Raw genomic sequence first — 25,151 nt, 5'->3', positions numbered from 1 at the left:
CTATGAACAGGCCTGCAAAAAGTTTCCAACCCAGCGTACACATGAAGCAAACCAAAATGTCTGTTCACTGCTAGCATGTGACTGCAAGCCTACTGTGTCTATTCAACCACTGCCGCCTGACTTGTGCCAGTCGGCTGCTGGAGAATGAGAAAGGTGAAAAAATGAACTACACTCACTCAATTCGTGTCATATGACTGACTCGCAAAATCCTCTTTAAACACTATTTTGACTATTTTCAAACAGTTGAATGGTTGTAGACTGTGCAAAACACTTAAAACAACCATAACTTATATTCAAAATTACATTTCCACGCATAAATATGAACTTTTTGTGTAAAAACTTGTATCTTTATGTGTGTGCGTGCAACGTCGAATGAGCGTTGGTCGACTACTGCCTCGCATCGCAGCTGCTCAAAGAGCTAGGGCACTCACGACTGCGCCGGCTTTGTTTATGTCACGGTTTTGCGGTTCAGTGAATGGATCTCAAAAATTCGTGTCAGCGTCGCCGATTTTCGAGTCATGACATTTTCAGCACTGACTATGAATGTAAACTTATTTTATTTTTATTTTTTTTTATTTTTTAAAATATATTTTAGAAGGGGTGACAAAAACTATGTAATAGTGCGTTTTTTTAATTTTAAAATATTGTGCAACTTTAATAATAAATCGTTGCTCAAAGGATTTTTTCAAAAAAATATTTCTCCAATTTCAATAAAATTTCAATAAATTTCATTCTGCCGTAATCCCATGTTAGGAACTCAGATACGTAACCCACATGTTATGAGTTCAAATCACAATGTGGGAGTTTTCCTAGTGTAAAATACGTTAAAATACGGCCCAGATAATAAAAATTCTGCGCAGTGATTTTTGAATAATTTTATACCTAAATTTAAACGATTTTTACAGTTTCCTGCTTTAATCAAATTCAAACGTTCTATAACTCATTTTCAAAAATGTTAGATAAAAATTTTGACAAAATTTACTCTTTTCAATCACACCACATTGTTTCTAAAAGATAGATTTTTTAACAAAATATTTGTTTAGAAGTCCTTGTAGATATTGCTTATTGCGAGATAAAATCACTTTTCTCCTTCGCTGTGACTGACAGGAGGTTACAGCCGCCGAACTACCGCTGTGTAAAAATCAGCAGGTTGAACTGAAATTCAGCGTTGATTTGGCTGTCAACCTGATTTGTTTTGAATATTTTCCAAAAAGTCAGCAGAAAACTCAAGGCAACCTTTGACAACAGCCAAAAATTTGTTCTGCGGCTGTCATGCGGCCATTCTTCTGCGGTCATATCAGCGCGCGTGAACTCTAATTATTAACGCCCGCGATAATATGTAAAAGGAAGACAAATGCATAAACTTAAATCTTATTTTTTAAATTATAAAATCAGTTACAAATCAGCGTCAAAGGGCCGTTTTACATGATCATTCAAAATGTGTCCGCGGCCCACAAAAAATCACCACGCGGGCCATACTTTGGTCACCCCTGGGTTACATACATGTAGAAAATCACAAAATTTCATATCACGGAAAATTTATTAAATCAACTTAAAAGATGATTTTCAATCATTCCTGAAAGTTTCATGGAGATATTTTATGATTAAAGTAAGTTACAGACGATTTAAGCTGAAAATTTTGCCAAGCGCAAAGCGAACTGTCAAACTTTGCGAGCGTTTTTCGTCGTCGGTTTTTCTCTGAACACCAAGTTGATTTACGGGTTCCACGATATCTCAAGATGGGATCGACCAAATTCGCTGAAATTTGGGGTGAAGACTCGCAAGACATATTCCGTGTGTAGACGAAGCCCGATTTTGAAATTTTGCATTTCGATGCCAACATTTCAAAAAGCATCATGTACAAACCGTGCGTTTTGAGAAAAACGCATTTGAATGTTGAGCATCTATTTTCAATTCCCATTTTAATATAAAAGCAAAATAAGATGTTCCAATGATAACAAACGATGAAAAACGTTGCTTTTATTGATACTTGATCATCCAAATTCAATAAAACATTATTTCCGTAATTTTATTTGAGAAAAACAAACATAACTTCTTTTGAAATCACAAACGTCTATATCACCCTGCTGTCATTGAGGGGGACGCTTTGTTATGATTCGTTTTTCTTCGCCGAATGTACATGGCGCTTTGTTCATGATGCTTTTTTTTCGTCACGAGGTTTATGTAGTCTTTTGTTTGACAGGTTGACAGGGCTATATAAACAGGGACTGCTGATGGCAGAGATTTTGTTTATGTTACTTTATTTAAAATCATGATTAAACAGACTTTACTGAAGTAACTTTTGCTCATTTTTGGTGGAGAGGTAGCTTATTAGGAGTACTTTCAGAATATGCAATAACCCAGAAAGTGTCAAAATGTACATGATGCCTTTTGAAATGTTACCGTCGATTTAAAAAAAAATCAAAAATCAAAAACTTTCGAAATTTTATTTGAAAAACATAACAATATTTTTAACTTTTTTAAAAATAAACTTTTTGAAAATCGGCCTTCGTCATGCACACGGGACCGGTTTAATAAGTCTTCAACAAAAATTTTGAGCCGATTTGGTCAAGGCCAAGGTTAAGGCAGTGTTGAGATATCGTGGCACCCGTTTTTTGAAAATGCTAACTTCATATATTTGTATCTCGGCAATGATACAACCAAATGTCTGAGTTAAGAAAGAAAAAAGTTTTGGTTGGCGAAGGATTGCGGCTCGCGCAATATTAACATGCGCACTTAGATAAATAAATCTATCGAGAAATTAAAAGTGAGATTGTGTGCGGCATGGTAAACTTTACGGCAAGTTCACAATAAGTTTAACTCCATTTTGCAGATTTTACAGCAGATTTTGGTTGAAAATAAAACTACAGTTAAAAGTAAAACCAAAATTTTCAACAGTTTTGTGTTGAGTGTAGTGGGTGCCACTGAAAACCATGGCCGCAGTGGGTGCAACTGTCAAATCAGCGATCCCCTTCTGTTTTCATCGCTTTTCCATCATCAGGTTTGTTTATCTCTGGCTGCCAGCAGTGTGACGATTTTTGCATGATTTGCAAGTGCGCTCCATATATTTACGTATAAATAGGTACGTTGGCATTGAAAATAGCGAACGAAAGTGCAATTTCATCCGGCCAGCCGAAGGTTACAGTGTTTTGCTAGATTTGTTTGTTTCCGTTCCGTTGTCGGAGTAGTTTCTGGTGGTTTCCCTCGGACGCACCGTCGTTTTGCGCAGATAGGCTGAGGAAGTGGACTCTGGGCGAAGAATTTCGCAACTTTCGTCACGGGAAGTGTTGATTGGGCTTGGTGTAAATATTGACGGTATTGAGTGGCGCTTTACTGCGTAGTTTCGCTTGTTAGTGATTCCTGTTATGTAAAGTGGGAAACAGTCGGTTGAAAACGGTGATGTATTCCTCGTACGAGCTCTGGACCAGTTTGTGCAAGAAACTGGTTAGACAGTGGAATGAGTATTGCTGCGTGATATGCAAACAGCCACGACCTTACCGGATCCCCAACATCGGGTCGTCGCCAGCTGCATCCACGGTGGCCGTTTGTAATCGTCGTTCCAGCAGCAGGGATGACGAGGCCCGCCGGGAGCAGTTGAGTGTTTTGCGGGAGATTGTCGCTGCCCGGGAGATTGCCCATCACTGCCGGAGCAACAACTACGTGTACAGTCAGTTGCAGGATCTGGGCAACAATTACGGCGTCGACCTTGACAAGCTGTCCTTCGTCCAGAGGCTGTTCCTTGAAAATCGTTACATCTTTGAGGCAATAGCGAAGCACATTCGGGTGCCAGATTTGCTGCTGGAGGTGCAGGTCTGCCCTACGATGGATCTGTTGACCACGACCTATAAGACCAACACCGACGCGCATGTTCTAAAACATCTCGCAGAGTATCTCCTGAGCACGGAGTACTACAACAGACCGAGAATATTCACCGACGCATCCAAATCGAGCGACGGTCGCTGCGGGATTGGCGTGTTTGACGAGGAAAATGGCACCCGAATTATGATGCAACTCAAGCTAGGGACCAGTATTTCCACTGCCGAAACGTTGGCTATTCAGGTGGCCATGCAGCACATCGACAAGCGAGGGATTCAAAACGCCGTCCTTCTAACCGACAGCCAACCCGCTTGTTTGTTTCTCAAAAAGAGTCGCAACTCACGCATGCGTAACTCGGTCGCGAACGATATCCTCGAGAAAGCCAAACGAAATCGAACCACGATCCAGTGGATTCCCGGCCATGTCCAGGTTGATGGCAACGAAACTGCCGATGGACTGGCGAGACAGGCATTGTCGGCGGATTTTGTGATGGAAAATGATATTTTCGTGCACGACGCCATCAGCTATTTTGAGGAGCGTCAGGCTAGTAAAATCAACAGTTGGTATCAGGATTATGTGCGACAAAAGGGGAAAACGTTGAAACAGTTGATCGAAAGTGGCAGCGAAGAGGAGGATCCGTACTGGTTTGCGGAGGAAAATTACACGCAATAAGTTTACTTTGCGGACGATTTTCTGTTAATTGTGATATTAGTTTTATAGTTGTTCGCGGAACTGTGCTATTGTTGACCAATTTGAATGCAATCTCTTCTTACAAGGTGAGCAGTGCTTTACCGTTGCGTTTCTGCATGGACTTAATTGAAATAGTTGAAAAGTATTTTCAATAATCTATTTTATTTACATCTGTGCTAATGTAGTTCTACCTATTAGCTTTCTATTATCTTGTGTTACACAAATAATAAAAAAATGTAACAGTTACCGTCAACTGGGGCGAATCGGGACTACAGTTTAAATATGAGCACTCTACACTCTATTGTCCAAATTTTTATTCGAAATTTTAATTTTTCCCTTGTTCAGAAGTCATTTTCAGCAACTTTTGTTCTACGAAAAACTTTACTTCTCTTGTTTTATGTTTTTCCTGTTTTATTTTAAGTAGGTATTTTAATTTGCATCAATCTTGTTCAGTTCATCTTTGTTTTTGGCAGTATTTGGCCTATTCTACCTCTGACTTTCTAATTTTGTCATGTTTTTACAGTCACTTTTTCGATTTTTTGATTTGCTTGTTTTTCGCATTTTCTGACATCGAATGGAACCATTATCATTTAAATTGTAAAAAAATGCGTAGGGACATAGTTTGGGAAACAGACTCGATTATCCAAAGGCCTTGGTAAAGTTTCACTTCGGATAATCGAATCACGACATCATATTTTGGATTGTCTAACTTTAGTATGATCCCTGAACTACGCTGATTTAGAATTTTTGAATCCAACATGGCGGCCAAAATGGCGGTAATGAAATATTGAAAAAATAAATACATTTCGTAATTTAATAGGCAGTCAATATGCTATTTAAATTTGACTAAACTAACCGATTTGGTAACCGAATTTTAAATTTGAAAAAAAAAATATTTTTTTTTATGTTTCGATTTTCCGAAGCCCTATACAAACCTTCGGATAATCGAACTTCGGATTATCCAAACTTCGGATAATCAAGTCTGGACTATACTTCTTTTTACTTGAAATATTGGAAATGTTAATTAAAAAACACAGCCAAAGTTGACCCCTAAAAAATGACATTTTTAAAAACATTGGCAAAGTCACATAAAACAAGTTTAACATCCATCCCTGAAATTTTCTAAATTTTTTAGAGTTCAAAAAAACATCAAAAAATGGCTTTTGTTGCGATTTTTTTAGCGGGGTTAGGTTGTAGAGGGTTAAAAGCTTCAAATTTGGAAATAAAAAACACACATTTTGTTGCTCTGAATCTGGTCTAACTGGGAAATCACTCAAAAATACTAAAATATTAGGCTAAAACATTGCTTAAACTGCTGTCCCAATTCGCCCCATGTGCCCCGATTCGCCCCAGATGACGGTACCTATTATATATTTTTTCGATTAATTTTATTATTTAGTTTATTTTTTGTGTTTGATTATGTTTTGATAGATTTTGTGCCTGTTTTGATTTGTTGATATTTTTAAACTGATTTGAAACTTCATTGTTTCGTTTGATTTTAAAATGTGCTTTTAACTTTCCTGATTGTTTAATTTTCTTCGTAATTATTTTTTTTTAATGTTTATTTCTCAATTTTGTGTGCATAACGTTTGAAAATATTTGCAACGCACAATTTTTTTGGCTTTTAAAAAATATTGGAAACAGCCTTGATTTTTTCATTTTTTTTCAATTTCTTGTTAGGAACCATCCATAAACAATGTGGACACTTTTTGGAAATCTCAAAAACGATCGCCCCCCTTCCCTCCCCTCGTAGAAAATTGTCCATACATTTTTTTGGTGTGGAGCGTGGCTAATCGCTTAAAACCTCCTTCCCCCCAAAATAAAGTGGTGGTGGTCACGTGGTTTATGGAAGGCCCTCTATGGATTTGTTGATTTTTAGTTGCGTTGTATTTTTTTATTTTGTTTTGTTTTCTATCTCTTTTTTCAGAAAAAAATCTTTTTTCTATAAGTTTTGCAGTTTCTTTATTTTAGATTTTTTCTTTTCTTTTTGAATCTCTTATTTTTTTTAAATTTATTTATTTCTAGTTTAAATTTTGAAAAGGTCCTATCTGCGTAGAAAACCAATGATATTTTTAAATTTCTAAATATATTTTTTTCGATTTTTATCCTTTTTTCGTGCATTATTTAATTTGACGCGGTATCCAACCGGAAGAAAAACGGGTAGCAAAGCGAAATCCCGTTGAACTGGGAGTAAATTTGCTACAGCGACAGGTACCGCGGTGGTAGTGCGTCCATCCCGGGAATTCCCGGGACGAAAATCCCGGGATTTTTCCAAAACCGGGAATTCCCGAATCCCGGGATTTTCTATAATTTGTCCCGGGAATTCCCGAAATTGAAAAAAAAAATCATATTTTGGTCTGGAATTTCAGATTTGGTTGTGAAAATAGTAGAACAATAAAATGAATTGAAATTTGTATTCAGCAAATCTCAGCATTAAATTGGCTATTTAGGAAAAAAATATTATAATTTTAATTAACAGGTCCGCAAAATGCCTAGTGCTTTAATTTTTTTTCTCTATTTTTTTTAAAGACTGGATATATTTACGTATATTTTCGATTTTAAATTAAAAAAAAACAATCTCATATCAAATTATTTATAATCAAACATCTAGAGCAAATACGTACAAATGTAACAAATAAATACAGCTATTAAAGCAAAAAATAATTGCATGACGTTTTGGATGACTTCGGTTAAAACAGGAACAGAACAAAACAATGTGTACTTCCAAATGTATTGCTCTAAAATCTCCTGTACCTATTTAGACTGTAATTCTGATTTTCCCTCGGTTGGCGGTAGTAACTTGAAGATAATTTGTAAAATATGTTTTATATAAAACAATGAATTCAAAACTTATCTAAAATTTTACATTGACTGGTATCATTTTATTTATTGTCGTTTTTTGTTTTTTAGACATATAACATTTTTTTTTTAAGCTGTTTTAGTCATGTCATATAAAAATATATATAAAAGAAAAAAACACCACAAAGACAAAAAAAAATCTTTTAGGCTATTTTAAAACTGTCGTCTTTGTTTAGATTGAAGTGAGGATTATCACCATTTGATATTATTAAGCTAATTCAATGATTTTAAGCTTGAAAACATAACAAATATGATGAAACATAGATTTTATTACTGATTCAAAAATTTACCGGGATCCCGGGAATTCCCGGGATTCCGAAAATATTTTTCCCGTTTCACGGGAAATTCAAAACCCGGGAAAATTGGACGCCCTACGCGGGGAAGCAAATTTTATTTGCTTCGATGTTTGCCCCCAGCCTTGGAGATGGCCTATAGATTTGGTGGTCTTTAGTACCAGGGTAGATGTTTGAATGAATCAAGACAATATTTTGGGGGACATCCATAAACCACGTGTAGTATTTCCAAAAAGTGTCCACGTGGTTTATGAATGGTCTCTTGTCGATATTGAAAGGATTATCGAGGAAAAGTAGCATCAGTTCACAGAACTATGCAAAATGAAGAGTCGATTGGATATTTTTTTCTCCTGATAAATGTTATTTATATGTTATTACAAGATCAACTTTATGTTATTTCCATGTTATTTTCAGTTCATTTTCCTGTTATTAGCTTTAGTTATTTTACCCATTCATCAGACTACTAAAAAAATTACAAAGCATACAGTTAAATTTTGTCAAGTAGGTTTGTAGTCACACATTCCAGGTTTCGAATGATTCGTAGAAATTTTGTTGGTTGGTGTAATCAAGGCTCTGGATAATCGAGTCTGGACTGTAGTAGAAATCGTAGTTAGGTTCTGAATTCTAATTAATACTCATATGTGTATTCAATCGGGTAGTGTGTTTATTACACACAATCCATAACAGCAGTGTCCTCAACGTGTCTACTTTCTAATCAATTGAAGCAAATCCTGTCGTCACATTCAATCCGACAACAACAAAGATTCTCGCAATCTTCTCCGGTATCAGCCTCAATCTCAATAGCCAATAAGCGCACTAAAGTGCAATGTAAACACCCATCCCATGAGCCTGCGAATTACTGCATTATTGCATCGAACCGTATGATTTCTTCCCTCGGCTCGTCGTCATAAAATCGTCCACTTTCAATCTGTCGTATTCTGTTCCGTGCATCAATTTCAACTGCTTGTGCTGCTTCTGTGTTGTAGCGTAGCTATTAGTTAGACCGAGAGGTTCGTTATCAGTTGATTGAGTCCAAGTGGGTGAGCTCACCAACACCGAGCTGTTTTTGCGTATTACAGAGAGTCCACTGAGTCCGGGGTAGAACTTGCGGTTCTAGCAGTCAGCGGTTCGGCGTTGACACGAGAGGACTCCCGCCTCGAGTAATCCGTGGGGTTTCCGATTTAGTCGTCGGCGTGGGGTCACGAGATATCTGTACGCCCTGACGAGGTGTTTGTGGATGGCTTCGGCTCTTCTTCCTGGATCAAGTACAAATACCGACACCGACCTTTTTTTCGGTTCACTGTGTGTATTGCATGTGTGGAGAATGGGACGTTGATAATTCCAGACTGTCGTCGTCGTTGGCACACGTATATAAAGAGGTAGTACTAATCAAGCACTCTTCTCACTTCTCGTTATCAGTGCTCGGCAGTTGGTCGACGTCGTTGTGCATGAAGCCCAGTCGTGAAATGTAGCTACAAGTTTTCACATCCAGCCAGACGTGATCGGATTGAATCGTGCAGGAAGATTTGTGCTTGCTACAATTAGTGTGCTCCCATTACAACAAACCCCCCGCGACCATGGATATCGTGTACACGTCCGACAGCGGCGATAGCGACGCGCGCGAGCAGAAAACCGTCGACTTTGGCCATGCCAACAAGCGCCACCTGGACGAGGATCTGCTGCGCATGTGCAAAACGAAAAAGCTGGCCGAGGACATCGAGACGGTGCTGCTGAACCACAACAACCTGGCCGTCGTTCCGGCGTCGATCGCCGAGTTTGAGAATCTGCGCGTGCTGGACCTCAGCAACAACAGCCTGGACCGGATACCGGAAGCGGTGATGCAGTGCCAGCTGTCGACGCTGATCGTCAAGAACAACCGGCTCGGCGACGACTCGCTGCCCAAGTCGATGCTGGCCGCCGGTACCACGCTGAAGGAGCTTAATCTGAGCGGGAATCGCTTCACGCAGTTTCCCGAGCAGGTCACGGAGCTGAAGGCGCTCAAGTATCTCTATCTCGGGGGCAACCAAATCACCAACGTATCCAAGGACATCTGGAAGCTGCAAAAGTGAGTACCTATGCGTTAAGATGTTGATCATAATTTGTTCCTTTTTGTGCGGTTCAATTTCCATATTTTCAATCATTGAGAAACAGTATAAGAACAAATAGGTATAAACTCTCTAGTACGCAATGTCGTATTTATTTGGGGTGCATCTTAAATAAATCATCAACATTTTCACCTATCTATTCTTAGACTAACTTTAAAGATCTCAGTTAACAAATTTCGGTGGAACTTGTAAAGAGGTAACATGCCTGATTTTTTTTTCTCCATTGTAAGCCAGTTTTGGGAAAAAACTTTGGCGTTATTTTTAAAATCATTTATTTTTTTTGAATTAAATGAACTTTATTAAATCTTTCTTATAATAATTACATTTGATTTACAGCTTTAGTTTGCTTTTCGTGATTTTAACACTGTTCATTTCCATAACTTTAAAAATATAAGATTTATCATTTTTGTAACTCTAGGTACAAAAAATCATTCTGTTTTTCTCAAATTGAAGAAAAACAAAACAATCTAGTAAAGTAAAGTTATTGGGATTACAAAAGGATTTTAATCTTGTTCCATTTTTCAACATAAATTTTGTAATCTTATTATGCTTGTACACATTTTATTTATGTTTTTTTTTTAATTTAAAATTCAACTTAATGAAGTGATGTATGTTTTGACCTTCTTAAATTGTTTTGCAATAAAGTTTTACTGCTATTTTCCCCTTTTTTAAATCAAACCTGAAGAAGGGATTTACTCTCTTCTTACATTTTTTTAAAGCAGTTTTTCCCTATCTCATTTAAAATCCTTAAAAAATGGCCTTATCTCTCAATAGATGTAAACTTTGCTGTTCTTTTATTATTTTGCAATTTTTTTTTTAAATGAAATTTCCCTTCTTTTATTTACTATTGCAGCGACCTCAAATTTAAATCATTAAATTTGTCCATTTTCGATCCTCACCACAGTTCTGACCATGCGCGCTTACGCAAGCATAAATAATTTTACCCGTCGACTCGCGTTGCGCGACAAATAATTAAGCTTATGTACAGGTGTGGATCATGAGTCATCCTCACCTGAAAAGCCCTTTATTAAATTTCGCCAATTGTTAGGCAATCAAAAAAATGGTTAAGCTTTCAATTATGAATGTGCGATGTTTTTCCACAGGGGAAATTGAGGGTGTGGCTTAACCAAATTCATTGGCATGTTCGTTCAATGGAGAATTCGACCTTCTCATTATTGACCAACATTTTTGAGAATGTTTTAGGAACATAATTTTGATATTCCAATAACATAATTTAAAGTTTCACGACAATGGTTCGAACCCATGATTCCGATTTTGAGGTGTACTCACTACACCATACGGAAAGTCATGAAGAATTGCAGAGGTCTGCATAATTTAATTCATGAGGTTCATCGATGCTTCTCATCGAAACGGACCACTTTTAGTAGAACAAAATTTAGTAGAGTTTTCGGGGACTGACTATAAAAACCCCAAAATTCTTGAGGAGGGCAGTTAGTTCCAGTTAGTTCCAGTTAGTTCCAGTCAGTTCCAGCCAGTTCAAGCCCAGTCCAGTTCCAGATCCTGAAGAAGCCCCAGACCAGCCGGACCCGCCAGCAGCCACCAGTAGCAGAGGCCCCAGTCCAGCCGGACTTAGCGGTGGAGGCCGCAGTCCGCCGGGACTTAGCCGCTGGGAAGAGTCCGCCGGGACTTAGCCGCTGTGAAGAGTCCGCCGGGACTTAGCCGCTGGGAAGAGTCCGCCGGGATTTAGCCGCCGTGGAGTCAACCAGGGACGTAGCAGAGTTCGGGTCTGGCATGGCTCGGCGAAGAGGTCTGGAGGACAAGTCTGGCTTCAACGTAGAGAATTGGCTCGACGAAGGTCTTAATGAAATTAGCAACAAATAGTTGAGTGATGTGATCGTGCGCGTAAAAGTTGAGAGTGTTACCGCAAAAATGTAATCTTTAAAAAGTGTAATATACAGATAAGTGAAGTTTACTGATCTGTTTTGACTCTACAAGTAAATATCACAAAAATTCTGAAAGCCTAAACCGCTCGGGCCGTTCAGGTGGTGACAGCGGAAAGCAACGCTGTGTGTGTTTGGACACGCCATTTTGATTGGACAAAACCGAGAGTTGAAAATGTGATTATGTGTGAAAGTTAATGAACAAAATGATTTCGCGAGGTGACAAACAGTTAAAATAGTGTAAAAAAAACGTTAAATTGAAGAAAATGTTATGTGAGGAGTTCTAAGATGGAAGCAAATATGCAGCAGTACGAGATGGAACCAAAACGGGCTCGACCAATGGCAGAAGCACCGAAAATTTCAAAACCGGCCAACGATGGACAACACTAGGGATTCAACAATGACGAGATCATCTGGATCAACTGGAGACGAAATTCGGCCGCATCGGACACCCAAGAAGACGACCATGGAAATCTGGCAGTTTAGGGTGAGTAAACAAAAGTTATACCGAAATTTGATGTAAATAGTTAAAAACACGCTTAAAAGGGTGCACAGCAACCAAGGAAGTTGTTGTCTTCTTATGCCAAAATTGACAAACTTACGGACCCAATCCTGCACAAATCTGATTGTAAAAACAGGCAAATTTTGTTGTAAATCACTTAGTAGACAGTACTTTAGGGGATGAATAAAACATTATATCGATAGTTCCCGTAGTTTCGAAAATACTAAAATATCTGTAACAAAAATCTTGGTGCAAAAGCTCTTGTTGATGTGCACCGTTAAAGATGGCGAATTTGGAGATGACGGATTTAATCCAGCTTATTCCAGAATTTGATGGGTCATTAGACTCACTGGAGCAATTTTTAATATTAATAAATTATTATGCTGATCAAATTCCTGAAGGCGAAGATCAGAGTAAATTTTTAAATATTGTTTTTATGAAACTAAAATTTAAAGCAGCAGCACGTATTAACCGAATTTATGCAACCACTTGGGAAGAAACCAAGGCAAATTTAATTAGAGAGTTTGGTATCAAAACTACTTTTGGTAGTATAATTGAACAAATTGAAACTCTGAAACAAGGACGGGATGAATCATTTAAATCATATGCAGGAAGAGTTCTTGACATAAAATACGAAATCATAAAAATTGATCAAAGTTACAACGAAAATTCATTTACAGGTTATTGCTTAAAAAGCCACTTTATAGTTGGAATTATAAATAATGAAATCAAAGCAATTGCCACTAATAACCGTCATATGAAGTTGGAAAATTTGCTAGAATTTTTAGAAAATGAACGAATTGACAGAGAGTCTTTAAGAACTCTCGAACAAAGGTTACTTGCTAGTACTGAAAATTCAAACCTTAATTTTGACAGAAAATTCAGAAATTTCAGGAACAACAAAAATAAAAAAAAATTATCACAGAAATAATTATCAAGCTAACAAATTTTATGAATGTTATAAAACGAATACTGCAAAGAGCACTTTAAAACGAACTTATACAAATAGTCGACGCAATAAAAATCAAATTCCAAATAATTTTAAACTGCAATTTAACGAATACATTCCACCACATGAAACATTAAAAATCAATTTCAATAATGATTCAATATTTTATGCAAATATTGCTACCTTGGCAAATCCAACAAAATTTCACAAATTTATAATTGACTCCGCATCATGTAACAATTTTGTAAGATGGGATGTGGTTAGTAATATGCGTTTAACTAACATTGATTTCAACGATAGAATTTCCATTAGAGGGGTTCATGGAATAGCAGAAGATACAGTAGGATCTGTAAATATGATTTTATTGATAGGAAATTCAAAATACGAGGAAAAGTTTTACATTTTGAAGCATTTTGCTGATGTTGCAATTCTTGGAGCACATTTTCTAAAGAAATACACCTTATATATTAGTCAAAGTTTCGACAACATAGTTTTACGAACGCCTGACACAAATAATATGCAATATAATAATCATGAAATGACCAATTTATTTAGAATCAATGACATTGAAAATATAAACAAAGTAAATATGGCAGGTATTGAAGCAAATAGTTATGACAATTTTAATACAAATTATGATGAAAATAATGGAAATAATTATGATAATGACAATGGCTGCAATGGCAGAATCCAACCGTGCATTGAAGAGTATTATGACGATCAAATTGAAATTGATGATGATAACCAAGATTACCCAAAAGAGATGAATTTAGAAAATGATCGGGATTATGATGTGATTGAAAACATGAAGCATGAGAAACTTACAGGCAATGAAAGAATGAGAAAAATTTATGAATTGGTTAAAACAGACCACTTGAAAGGCGATATCAATCAAGAAATTAATAATATTTTGAATGATTTTAATGAAATATTTTATTTAGAGGGTGACGAGTTGACTTATACCAATTTAACCATGCACGATATAGAGACAACAACTGAAATTCCAATTAATAAAAGACAATATAGATTTCCTGAAGCTACCAAGAAACACGTAGAAGAACAAGTGGAAGAAATGCTAAAATTAGGGATAATACGCCCAAGTAAAAGTCCGTGGAATGCACCGGTATTATGCATCCCAAAGAAAGACTTAGACGCCGAAGGCAATAAACGCTACAGAATTGTAGTGGATTTTCGAGACCTAAATACAATTACTAAACCATTTGTGTACCCTATACCGCTTATTAGCGAAATTTTGGACAGTATTGGAGAAGCTCGATATTTCTCAACCATTGACTTGAAATCAGGATTTTATCAAATCCCAATTAACCCAAAGGATGCTGCGAAAACCGCTTTTTCAACATTTTTAGGACATTATGAATTTTTAAGAATGCCAATGGGACTGAAAAATAGTCCATCAACATTTCAAAAATTTACATTCACACTTATTTATGAAATACAACCAGTTAATGCGTTTGTATACTTGGATGATATTATTGTATTCGGTAGAACTATCGAAGAACACAATGAAAATTTATATAAAGTTTTGAATGCATTACATGAACATAATTTAAAAGTTGAACCATCAAAATGTAAAATTTTACACAAAGAAGTCAGATATTTGGGTCATATTATTAATGAAGAAGGTATTCGACCAACTAGTGAAAATATTGATACAATCAAAAACATGAAAAGGCCGCAGACGATTAAAAATGTGAGATCATTTTTGGGAACTATTAATTTTTATGGAAAATTTATTCCAAACATTGCAGATAAACGTAAGCCACTTAATGCATTATTAAAGAAAAATGTGAAATTTATTTGGACACAAGAATGTGAAAATGCTTTCGAAGAATTAAAGAACTATTTAATTTCAGAACCAGTTTTAGTTAGACCGAACTACAATGACAAATTTGTTTTGACAACTGATGCTAGCGATTATGCTATCGGAGCAGTTCTTACTAATGAGAAATCAAATGATCACCCTATCGCTTACGCAAGTCGTGCGCTTATCGGGGCAGAAAGAAATTATTTTACTATCGAGAAGGAACTACTAGCTATTGTTTGGGCAGTAGACCACTTCAAACATTTTATCTATAACCAAGATTTTATCGTTTACACAGATCATAGACCGTTGGTAGCTCTATGGCATTTGAAGGAAACTTCACCAACTTTGACAAAACTTCGTTTGAAAATCCAAGGCATTGGATGTGAAATTCGTTACAAGCAAGGAAAGGACAATGTGGTTGCAGATTTTCTATCACGTTTAAATAATGATGAAGATCATGCAGATGATAAACAAGCATCAAAATTAGTAGCAATTACAACTCGTCAACAAGCAAAACAAAATAGACAAAATATTTCAGATAATCAAAACACAACAAATACTTCAAACAGAAAGAATTTATCTAGAAACAACACTAATTGGAATAATAATATGAATGGACTTCAACAAATTGACATAAACTTAGATAATGACGATGATAGCAACGATGAAACATTTACCTACAAGGATTTCCAAGATACAGATATCGATTTTAACGTTTTAAAATTTTCTAAAAATATTATACCATTTGAACAAGCCGAAGCTACTTTTATGATATTAAACAGTGTTACGGTACACAAAGAATTGAGTAAATATATTGACCTTCCACATGGTATTAAGGATTAAGACGCAATTCTAGTAACGAGACATTCACGTAAAACAAATTACCAATCGAAATGTGGAATTATGCGAAGTAAAGATGATAGAAATGCGAAACATCAATTATGGAACAAAAATGCAAGTTGAGATCATACTGCACGTCTGAAACTATTGAAAAGGAGAAGATCATGATAAACAAATGATAACATCATCCGATGTCATTAATTTACAAAAGCCAAAGTTGCAAATTACACGAAAAGACAATTTTGGTCAAACAACATTTCCTAAACAAGAATTACATCAACCGATGTCAATAATTTGAGATTGTCAAAGATGCAAAGCAACTGGAAAAGTCAATTTTGGACAAATATACTGGATTTACGAACAATTCACAATACTCAGCAAGTGAGAAGTCAATGCACTCTCAAAACTGACCAAAGTCAACTCACAGCTGGGTTATGAAGCATAATTAATGATGAAAACGACAATTGCACTAATCGACGAAATTCAACACCTTAGCCTCGAAAACTGACCAATTGATCAAGTCACTGTGGAATGAATAGCCTCACGAGAAAGACAATTTTTGATGGAAGACGACGACGATAACAACCAGCCGATCAACACAGTTCTACAACAACAACAAATTTTGCTTACAGTGGGAAAAATGCAATGATTTTTTTTAGGAGAGATAATGAAAATTAATTTCAAATGCAAGTTTATTTAAATCAGTTTCAATGAAAATATTTTTACAAGAGAAGTTCAAAACAGTAAATCAAGTAATTTAACAGGACAGAAGATCAAAAGAGTAATGAAAATAATTTTAAAGTAGAAAAATCAACAGAACAATTATAATTATAAAGCAATTTACAAGAAAGCACAAGAAGAACAAATTGTAAACCGCGCGATCACTACACCCGACAATGTTCTTTCCATAGATGATCATTTCTTTCAGACGATCATCTAGCTGATAAGTGTGGGGGAGATTAACCGAACCAATTTTTTTAAATCAATTTTTATAGCCAACCATTTAAGTTTTTTTTATGATTTTTTGCAAAGTATTTTTTTTACAATTTAAATTATTAACTTTGGGTATCATATTTCAACCTACAAATAACTTTCGATAGATGTTCTTAATGCTTTTCAAGAATACAAACATCTAGCTGGTAAGTGTGGGGGAATGCAGCGACCTCAAATTTAAATCATTAAATTTGTCCATTTTTCGATCCTCACCACAGTTCTGACCATGCGCGCTTACGCAAGCATAAATAATTTTACCCGTCGACTCGCGTTGCGCGACAAATAATTAAGCTTATGTACAGGTGTGGATCATGAGTCATCCTCACCTGAAAAGCCCTTTATTAAATTTCGCCAATTGTTAGGCAATCAAAAAAATGGTTAAGCTTTCAATTATGAATGTGCGATGTTTTTCCACAGGGGAAATTGAGGGTGTGGCTTAACCAAATTCATTGGCATGTTCGTTCAATGGAGAATTCGACCTTCTCATTATTGACCAACATTTTTGAGAATGTTTTAGGAACATAATTTTGATATTCCAATAACATAATTTAAAGTTTCACGACAATGGTTCGAACCCATGATTCCGATTTTGAGGTGTACTCACTACACCATACGGAAAGTCATGAAGAATTGCAGAGGTCTGCATAATTTAATTCATGAGGTTCATCGATGCTTCTCATCGAAACGGACCACTTTTAGTAGAACAAAATTTAGTAGAGTTTTCGGGGACTGACTATAAAAACCCCAAAATTCTTGAGGAGGGCAGTTAGTTCCAGTTAGTTCCAGTTAGTTCCAGTCAGTTCCAGCCAGTTCAAGCCCAGTCCAGTTCCAGATCCTGAAGAAGCCCCAGACCAGCCGGACCCGCCAGCAGCCACCAGTAGCAGAGGCCCCAGTCCAGCCGGACTTAGCGGTGGAGGCCGCAGTCCGCCGGGACTTAGCCGCTGTGAAGAGTCCGCCGGGACTTAGCCGCTGTGAAGAGTCCGCCGGGACTTAGCCGCTGGGAAGAGTCCGCCGGGACTTAGCCGCCGTGGAGTCAACCAGGGACGTAGCAGAGTTCGGGTCTGGCATGGCTCGGCGAAGAGGTCTGGAGGACAAGTCTGGCTTCAACGTAGAGAATTGGCTCGACGAAGGTCTTAATGAAATTAGCAACAAATAGTTGAGTGATGTGATCGTGCGCGTAAAAGTTGAGAGTGTTACCGCAAAAATGTAATCTTTAAAAAGTGTAATATACAGATAAGTGAAGTTTACTGATCTGTTTTGACTCTACAAGTAAATATCACAAAAATCCTGAAAGCCTAAACCGCTCGGGCCGTTCACTATTCAACCTAAAGAAGGGATCTACACTTTTCCTTTCTTGAAGTATTTGTCAATCGTTTTTTTAAATTAAATTTTCCTTTCTTTTACTTTAAATTCAACTTTCAGAAGGGCAAATCTCTCAAAAGATGTACTTTTTGAATATTTGATATTTGAGTTTGTCATGAAATTGTCCCTTTTTGCCTTCCTCACCACACTGAGGAAAGGCTTTAAAATCACTCGAAAAATGAACTTCTTAATTTGACGTCCTAGACCCTCCTTCACGTATCTAGATTTTTAAGCAAAGATGGCATTATGAATGGTGCAGGCCGAAAATGTCAAAATCACTCAGTGGTACCAACCTAAGGCATGTGGAGAGGATGTCGAGCCGCTGTCAGTGCGAACCACCTCCATAAGCTTGCGGCTGTGAGAGCAGAAAGGAGAACTCGTGAAAATGTAAAATGAGACAGAAGATTCTCTCCGTTCGACCCAGGTATCAACATTACAAAAAAGTGTGCCATGGCATGACAACCATGTTTTGAACAAATGCCTGTGTGTGTTTGACATCCCTACAATCGAAACATTATCACTCGATTATCTCCAGACTGGCTGAACGGATTTTAACCGTTTTGGTCTCATTCGATTCGATTAGTACATCAAAAGCTATGCCTCAAAACGGTTTAGACTTAAGTCCGGAAGTTTGCAAAAAATGGGTGGTTTTTACAAGAAAACCCGTCATGTTATATTTTTTTAAAAGGTATTTGAAAGACCTATTAAACGAGCCCAAAAGATTGAAGATCTGACAACCCTATCAAATGTTATAAGTGCTTAAGTGTTATTTATATACTTTTTTAAGGCTGTGTATTCATATAGATGATTATGAGGAAGGCATCAATCACCTAATGGTGGATTCAGTAAGTTAAATATTTGACAGTTGCGTTATTGTTATGTATTTTCCCTACCTTTATTTGAAAATCAATTGGGTTTGTATTTATGTTTTTTATGATACTTTCCCTTCTTTTAGTTGAATTTAGAATTAACCCTCTACTGCCCAATTTTTTTTTCGAAGATTTTTATTTTTCCCGTTTTCATGAGATAATTTTGAGCACCTTTTGTTCTACGAAAAACATTCCTTCTCTTGTTTTATGTTTGTCATGTTTCATTTTTAGTATTTTATTTTTCATTTATCTTGTTTAGTTCATGTTTGTTTTTGGTAGTATTTGGCCTATTCTACCACCTCATATCATTATATTTTGCCTATCTTATTTTTTCATGTTTTTACAGTCACTTTTTCAATTTTTTGCTTGTTTTTCACATTTTCTGCTTTAAAATGGCACCATTGTCATTTAAATTGTAAAAAAACAATGCGTAGATGCATAGTCTGGGACACTACAAAAGTTACCGCATACTTCTTTTTACTTAAAATATAGGAAATTTTAATAAAAAACAGAGCCAAAGTCGACCACTAAAAAAAAAAAACATTTTTAAAAACATTGGCAAAGTCACATAAAACAAGTCAAACTTCCAACCCTAAAATTTTCCAACCCTAAACTATTTTGCAAATTCTCAAGCTTCAGGAAACTTTTTCACAAAACACAAAGTGTAAAAAATAGCTGGCCTCTCCAGCTACCTCTCAACAGTTCTAAGTTTGTTAAAAAAACTTTTTAAAAGTTGCTCCAGAAATGAGAAATACTAATTAAACAAAAAAAAAACTAGTAATAATTTTGCCAAACGTCCCTGATTTTTGGAAGCTAATAAATTTTAAACAAAAAATCCTAAAAAATATGGTGTCTTCGGGAAAGTTTTTCCAAATCTAATAAAGAGCTAAGTTCCGAGAATTAGTAAGAATTGGATAGTTATTGCGCCTTCCAAATGTAAAAAAACACTGAAACAGTTGCTGCCACGTGGGTGAGAAATGGCTGGAATATTCAATTGCAAACCTTCTTTTAACTAGAAAATGATCATTTCGAGCAATCCTGATATTATTTAGTCGAATTCAGAATCTTTGCATAGCAAATTTGTATTTTTTTGCAAATATTTTAACCACTTGGTAGCTGCCTGACATATGGCGTCGCGGTGTTCATCAAACTTTCATAGCCTGCTAAGGAAAATTTGATGCTTTTTGAGGGAAAACCGTTGATTTCGGAGACATCGGATTGTTTGCCGATGCGCCAGGTCTAGGGACAACGAATCCATATGCTCTCTTCGGGAAAAGTGTTCTCCTGACCATTCCCCATAGGCCTGACCATACCAGAAGTTGGCGCGTTATTTTCCCAGACCTGTAGGAGCGTTTGAACAAAATTTCCAATTTTCCCATAGTAATTCCCATGTAAACTTTAACCCTGATGCGCGCAGCCAGTTTACAACCAAATAAGCTGATATTTGGCATGAAAGTCCCTATGGGCATGCCCTACAAGGGGAACCATACTAACACTTGATCCGAGAACTTTTTGAAAAACGTACCCACCCTTAATATCTATACTTTTTTTTAGGTCCTATACTGCCGTTCAACGCATAATTGTCCCATGTTCAAAAAAGGACAACTGAGAAAAACGCGATTGAAATTTTTCGATCGATTTCTGTGTTTCTACGCATAATTGTCCCGTGGGTTCTTATTCGTCCTATGTGTCCCCAATCGCCCCAGTTAGCAGTTTATCACTCTTATTTATGATCCTCTTACTATACAGTATGAAAAACAAGACTCAATGCTTCGTATAACTAATGATTCCGTGAAAGAAAATACTTGGTGGGACAATTATGCGTAGAAGTGTAACGATGGGAGAAACAGACTTGGTGTTGTTTTTGATGAGTTTCCGAACAAAGTACTTGATTTCATAGGTTTTTCGAAAAGTATACGACAAACTAAACTTAAAAATGTCAAAAGGTCAAAATCTTTAAAAAATGACATGGGACAATTATGCTTAGAATGGCAGTATAAACATATGAAACACAATAGCTTACATGACCTTTTATTTAAAAAAAACTCTTGATATAAATATTCTTGATTTTGGCTTCTAATTTGTATTTTTCCACGCCAAGAAATAATATCTTCATCTATATACTAATATTGTATTCTTTTCCACAGCCTGCAGCTGCTGTCGCTCGGCGGAAATCTGATCACCGAGATTCCGGACACCGTCGGGCTGCTCAACAATCTCCACGCTCTCGTACTCTGTGATAATCTGCTCGAGGCGCTGCCCCCGTCGATCGCCCGGCTCGTGCACCTCAAGTCGCTGCTGCTGCACAAAAACCATCTGAAACATCTGCCGCTGGACATCATAACCCTTAAGAATCTTACAGAGGTGGGTTAGTGGGGTAGATTTGGGATTTGTAGGAATCTTCCTCGTTATCAGCAGCCAGAGCCTGGTTGGGATTGCATGACTGCCGAGCGTGAGAGAGAGTCTAACAACGGGTTGGCGTTATTGACAACAATGTCTCCAAGCAAGAATAGAAGCTGATAACGGAGGAAATACTGATTGGGACAGATGTTTGACGTGAATCAGCATTTTAGCATTTTAAAGAGAGTTTGAAATTCTCAGTCAGAAAACAATCTGAACGGGTAATAAATATTGCAATTGCACATTTTTGCCTTTATTGCAAGAGATAATCGGTCTTAATACGATGGTCACTTATCAGCCAAGTCAACTTTGTTGCTAATTGAGGTGCGATTTCCGTTGAATCATCTTCCCAGGACAATGAAATTACAAATTTGGTTCAAATTGATAATGTCCCCTCCCCTCAACAGCTCAGCCTGCGTGACAACCCGCTGGTCGTTCGCTTCGTCAAAGACATGACCCTCAACCCACCGACGCTGCTGGAACTGGCCGCCCGTTCGACGAAGATTGCCTCCGTGCCGTATGGTCCGGGCGATCTGCCCCGGACGCTGGTCGAGTACCTGCAGACCGCCAACTGCTGTGTCAACCCCAACTGCAAAGGTGAGCTCTTATCACACTTCCTTTGTTCGATAGTGTGTGGGACAACCCCCTTTTTTCTAAGCACAAGAGCACAAAGTGTCGCTCAAGTCATCTAATCTCTCTTTGTCTTTTGCAGGAGTATTCTTCGATAACCGCGTAGAACATATCAAATTTGTCGACTTTTGCGGTAAATACCGGATTCCGCTGCTGCAGTATTTGTGCTCTTCAAAGTAAGTATGAAAGCGAAAAGAGAGAGAGAGAGAGGTCCAAATGAAGCCCACTAACTGTTTGCCCACTTTCATGTTGCAGGTGCATCGACGACCCGGGTGCGTCGGTGTCGCATGGCGAGGCCAGCAGCAGCATGATGCGAAAGGTTCTGCTCGGGTGATTGCAGCAGCGTGAACTGTCGCAGATTTTCGTACTAAATTGTGGTGGTAACTGGAGGCAGAAATTTACGAAGCAAGCAACAAAATATTGTTCAACAATATTCAACGCACACGAACACAAACACACACAGGTTTATTCATATACATATTTACAAATTCGTCTCTGTAGCTGGATAACAGTGGCTAGCCTTTTTTTAAACATTGTGATTTGGCTCATAGAGCAGTAACGAGTCAATTTTCGCCCCCTCCCAGAAGCATAATAATATGGTCGTTAATAGGGATGTGTACAGCCGTTGTTGGAACGGGATGATTTTATTATGGAGAAATAAAATTCTATTGCAGTTCGAATCGAATCACCATGCGTCTTTTTCTTTTTTTTTAAGAGCAAATTTTGTGAAAATATCCATCAAGTTGTTTCACCGGTTTAAACAATAAAAAAAGAGGAATTTTAAAAAAAATAATGGTTAGCAAGGTAATTGGCTAGGCTAAACACTAGTTATAAAAGGTTTCAGAGATTTCGCTTCATATTTTGTGAACAGCAAATATTAGATTAAAATGGCGAAAAAGTGTTTTCCGAGCAAAACAATTTTTTTTTGATTTTTCCATATAACGACGAGCCAGTCTATTATAGGGACCTACATAGGGAAATGAAATGTTCTGGGAGAAATTTCAAACACCCAAAGTCATTCAAATTTAAGGTTGAAAAACTTGTAGTTTTTCTTAGATGCAGGCACTTTTCTTGTACCGAACAAGCACAAACATAACAAAAACTACCAGATTATTATCAACAACAGTTTTACAATACTTGTGATTGTTATAAGTCTCGTTTTTTTGCCAAAATTATTTCAAATTGATTCCAACCTTGTTCTTGCATGATCTTGCTGCTCGATTGGAACCCCGATTTGACAGTTCGATTGGAACCCTGAGAGTGACATTTCGCCTCTCCATATAGGCTCTCTAGTCTATTAGGCTGGCTTGCTTATATTACATGAATAATTTGGTTTTTTAATGCTAATGCACGTACTTAATCACATTTTTGATAAAAATAGGTTATATTACTGCATAAGCCCGAAAACTAAACTAAAACATTCTTTGTCCCTATTTTGGGTCTATTGCTCCTAGGATACGACCTTCTTTGTGCCTATTTGCGACCTACCTTCTGATTGGTTGAAATCTCGAAGCACGTGGTGTACCTTTTTGACGTACGGTTCAGCCCAGCTCGTTCAGTACAGCCGCACAAATTCGGTCGACAAACATGCTAATTCATGGTGATGTTTTAAGCCACAAATCAACATTAGAATGATTGATTTCACTTGCATTACGTGTATTTATATCATTCATGTATGAGTTTTAAACATAATTAATCGTTTGTTGCGTAGCCAAATAACAAGCTCGTAATATGCAAGAAAGACTGTTGTAACATGAGCAGTTCTCTACGGAATCGGTCTTTTTTCTTTAATTTAATTTTTTGTATTTTTTGATCCGGCTGAAACTTTTTTGGTGCCTTTGGTATGCCCAAAATATGAAATATTCGTGAAATTTTTAGATGTTTTCGAAAACAATATTCTAAAAAATTTAAAATAAAGTCTAACATTTCAAAAGGGTTTAACATTCAATATTACGCCCTTTTGAAATGTAAGTCTTGATTTAAAATTTTTGAAAACTTTGTTTTCGAAAAGATCGGAAAATTTCACGAATGTTTCATATTTTAACATTGTAAATCGGACCATTAGTTGCTGAGATATCGACGTTAGAAAATGTTGTGTTTTTTGGGGAGGCTTAGAAAACATAAATTTTCCTGTTTTTAAATTTTTGCATGGCAATATCTCAGCAACTAAGGGTCGTATCAACAAAGTTCAAAAATGCAAAATATAGAGAATTTTCTCAGCTTTGCAAAAATATTTTTTTCAAAAGTGAGCAAACATGAGCACTATTTTTTTAAAATGAATAACCGCGATTATTTTGAAAAAAGTTACCTGAAAATGGCTATAACTTGAAAACGGTGCACTTTTTCAAAATTTCACTTAAGTACTTTTTGATTGCAAATTCAATTTTACATCGAAAAATGAAGTTGAAAAATTTTTGCGACCAATATTTTGATTTTTTGAAAAAATCTGTATAGTTTCAAAAAATCATAACTCGGTCAAAGATTTTGTGCCCATTCTGGAAATTTCTGAAAAGTTGACATTAGATGTCCTCTAAAACATATCAGAAAATAAAAAAAATAAAAAAGTGTTTTTTTTGTAAATCAAGTTTTTGTGACAAAAAATTAAAAATCACAAAAATTTGTTACCGTGTATCATTTTTTTCAGTGTAGTCCATATCCATACCTACAACTTTGCCGAAGACACCAAATCGATCAAAAAATTCCTTCAAAAGATACAGATTTTTGAATTTTCACATATCATTTTTGTATGGACAGCTGCCAAATTTGTATGGAAAATTATATGAACGAACTAATGATGCAAAACGGCTTCTTTGGGCATACCAAAGGCACCAAAAAAGTTTTAGCCGGATTAAAAAATACAAAAAAAATCGAATGACCGAAATCTCAGAGAATTGCTCACATATGAAAAGCGCACACACACTGTCACAGTTTGTAGAAGTGTCAAATGTATCGTAAATATATCCATGCTCTTCGAGATGGACGAAGTAACTTTAATCAGTTATTATATTGATTTGGTGGCAGTTTCGTGATTGTTTTTGCAATGGGATTGTGCAACCCACTAACAACATTGCCGGTGGTTGGAGATTCGGGGGACGGCTCTCATACGTGTGCTGAGCG

The 25,151-nt window shown here is 36.7% G+C and overlaps 1 protein-coding gene across 5 annotated transcripts; it reads left to right on the top strand.

Moving 5' to 3' along the window:
• The first annotated feature begins 2,939 nt into the window (after window positions 1-2,939).
• Window positions 2,940-22,719, top strand: LOC120414095 (leucine-rich repeat-containing protein 58). Of its 5 annotated transcripts, none has more exons than XM_039575133.2 (6): window positions 2,940-3,082; window positions 9,078-9,723; window positions 21,152-21,368; window positions 21,812-22,001; window positions 22,117-22,210; window positions 22,290-22,719. In XM_039575133.2, the coding sequence occupies exons 2-6, from the start codon at window positions 9,236-9,238 to the stop codon at window positions 22,366-22,368; spliced, it is 1,068 nt and encodes a 355-aa protein (XP_039431067.1). In that variant the 5' UTR covers window positions 2,940-3,082; window positions 9,078-9,235; the 3' UTR covers window positions 22,369-22,719. The 5 variants fall into 5 exon arrangements, 4 of the variants coding, with proteins under 4 accessions (XP_039431067.1, XP_039431082.1, XP_039431060.1 ...); XM_039575148.2 differs by lacking the exon at window positions 2,940-3,082 and adding an exon at window positions 8,778-8,923; XM_039575126.2 differs by lacking the exon at window positions 2,940-3,082 and adding an exon at window positions 8,827-8,960.
• The last annotated feature ends 2,432 nt before the right edge of the window (window positions 22,720-25,151 follow it).

The sequence above is a fragment of the Culex pipiens genome, chromosome 3 (genome assembly GCF_016801865.2).
Source record: "Culex pipiens pallens isolate TS chromosome 3, TS_CPP_V2, whole genome shotgun sequence".
Taxonomy (NCBI): Eukaryota; Metazoa; Arthropoda; class Insecta; order Diptera; family Culicidae; genus Culex; species Culex pipiens.
The sequence above is the reverse complement of the archived record's forward strand: the minus strand, read 5'-3'. Positions and strand labels throughout refer to the sequence as shown.

Excerpts from the sequence above, each read along its gene's own strand:
- LOC120414095 (XM_039575133.2), top strand. The coding sequence starts at position 9,236 with ATGGATATCGTGTACACGTCCGACAGCGGCGATAGCGACGCGCGCGAG. Across the intron at positions 21,369-21,811 it reads CCCTTAAGAATCTTACAGAG|CTCAGCCTGCGTGACAACCC; the intron begins GTGGGTTAGTGG and ends TCCCCTCAACAG. Across the intron at positions 22,211-22,289 it reads CAGTATTTGTGCTCTTCAAA|GTGCATCGACGACCCGGGTG; the intron begins GTAAGTATGAAA and ends TTCATGTTGCAG.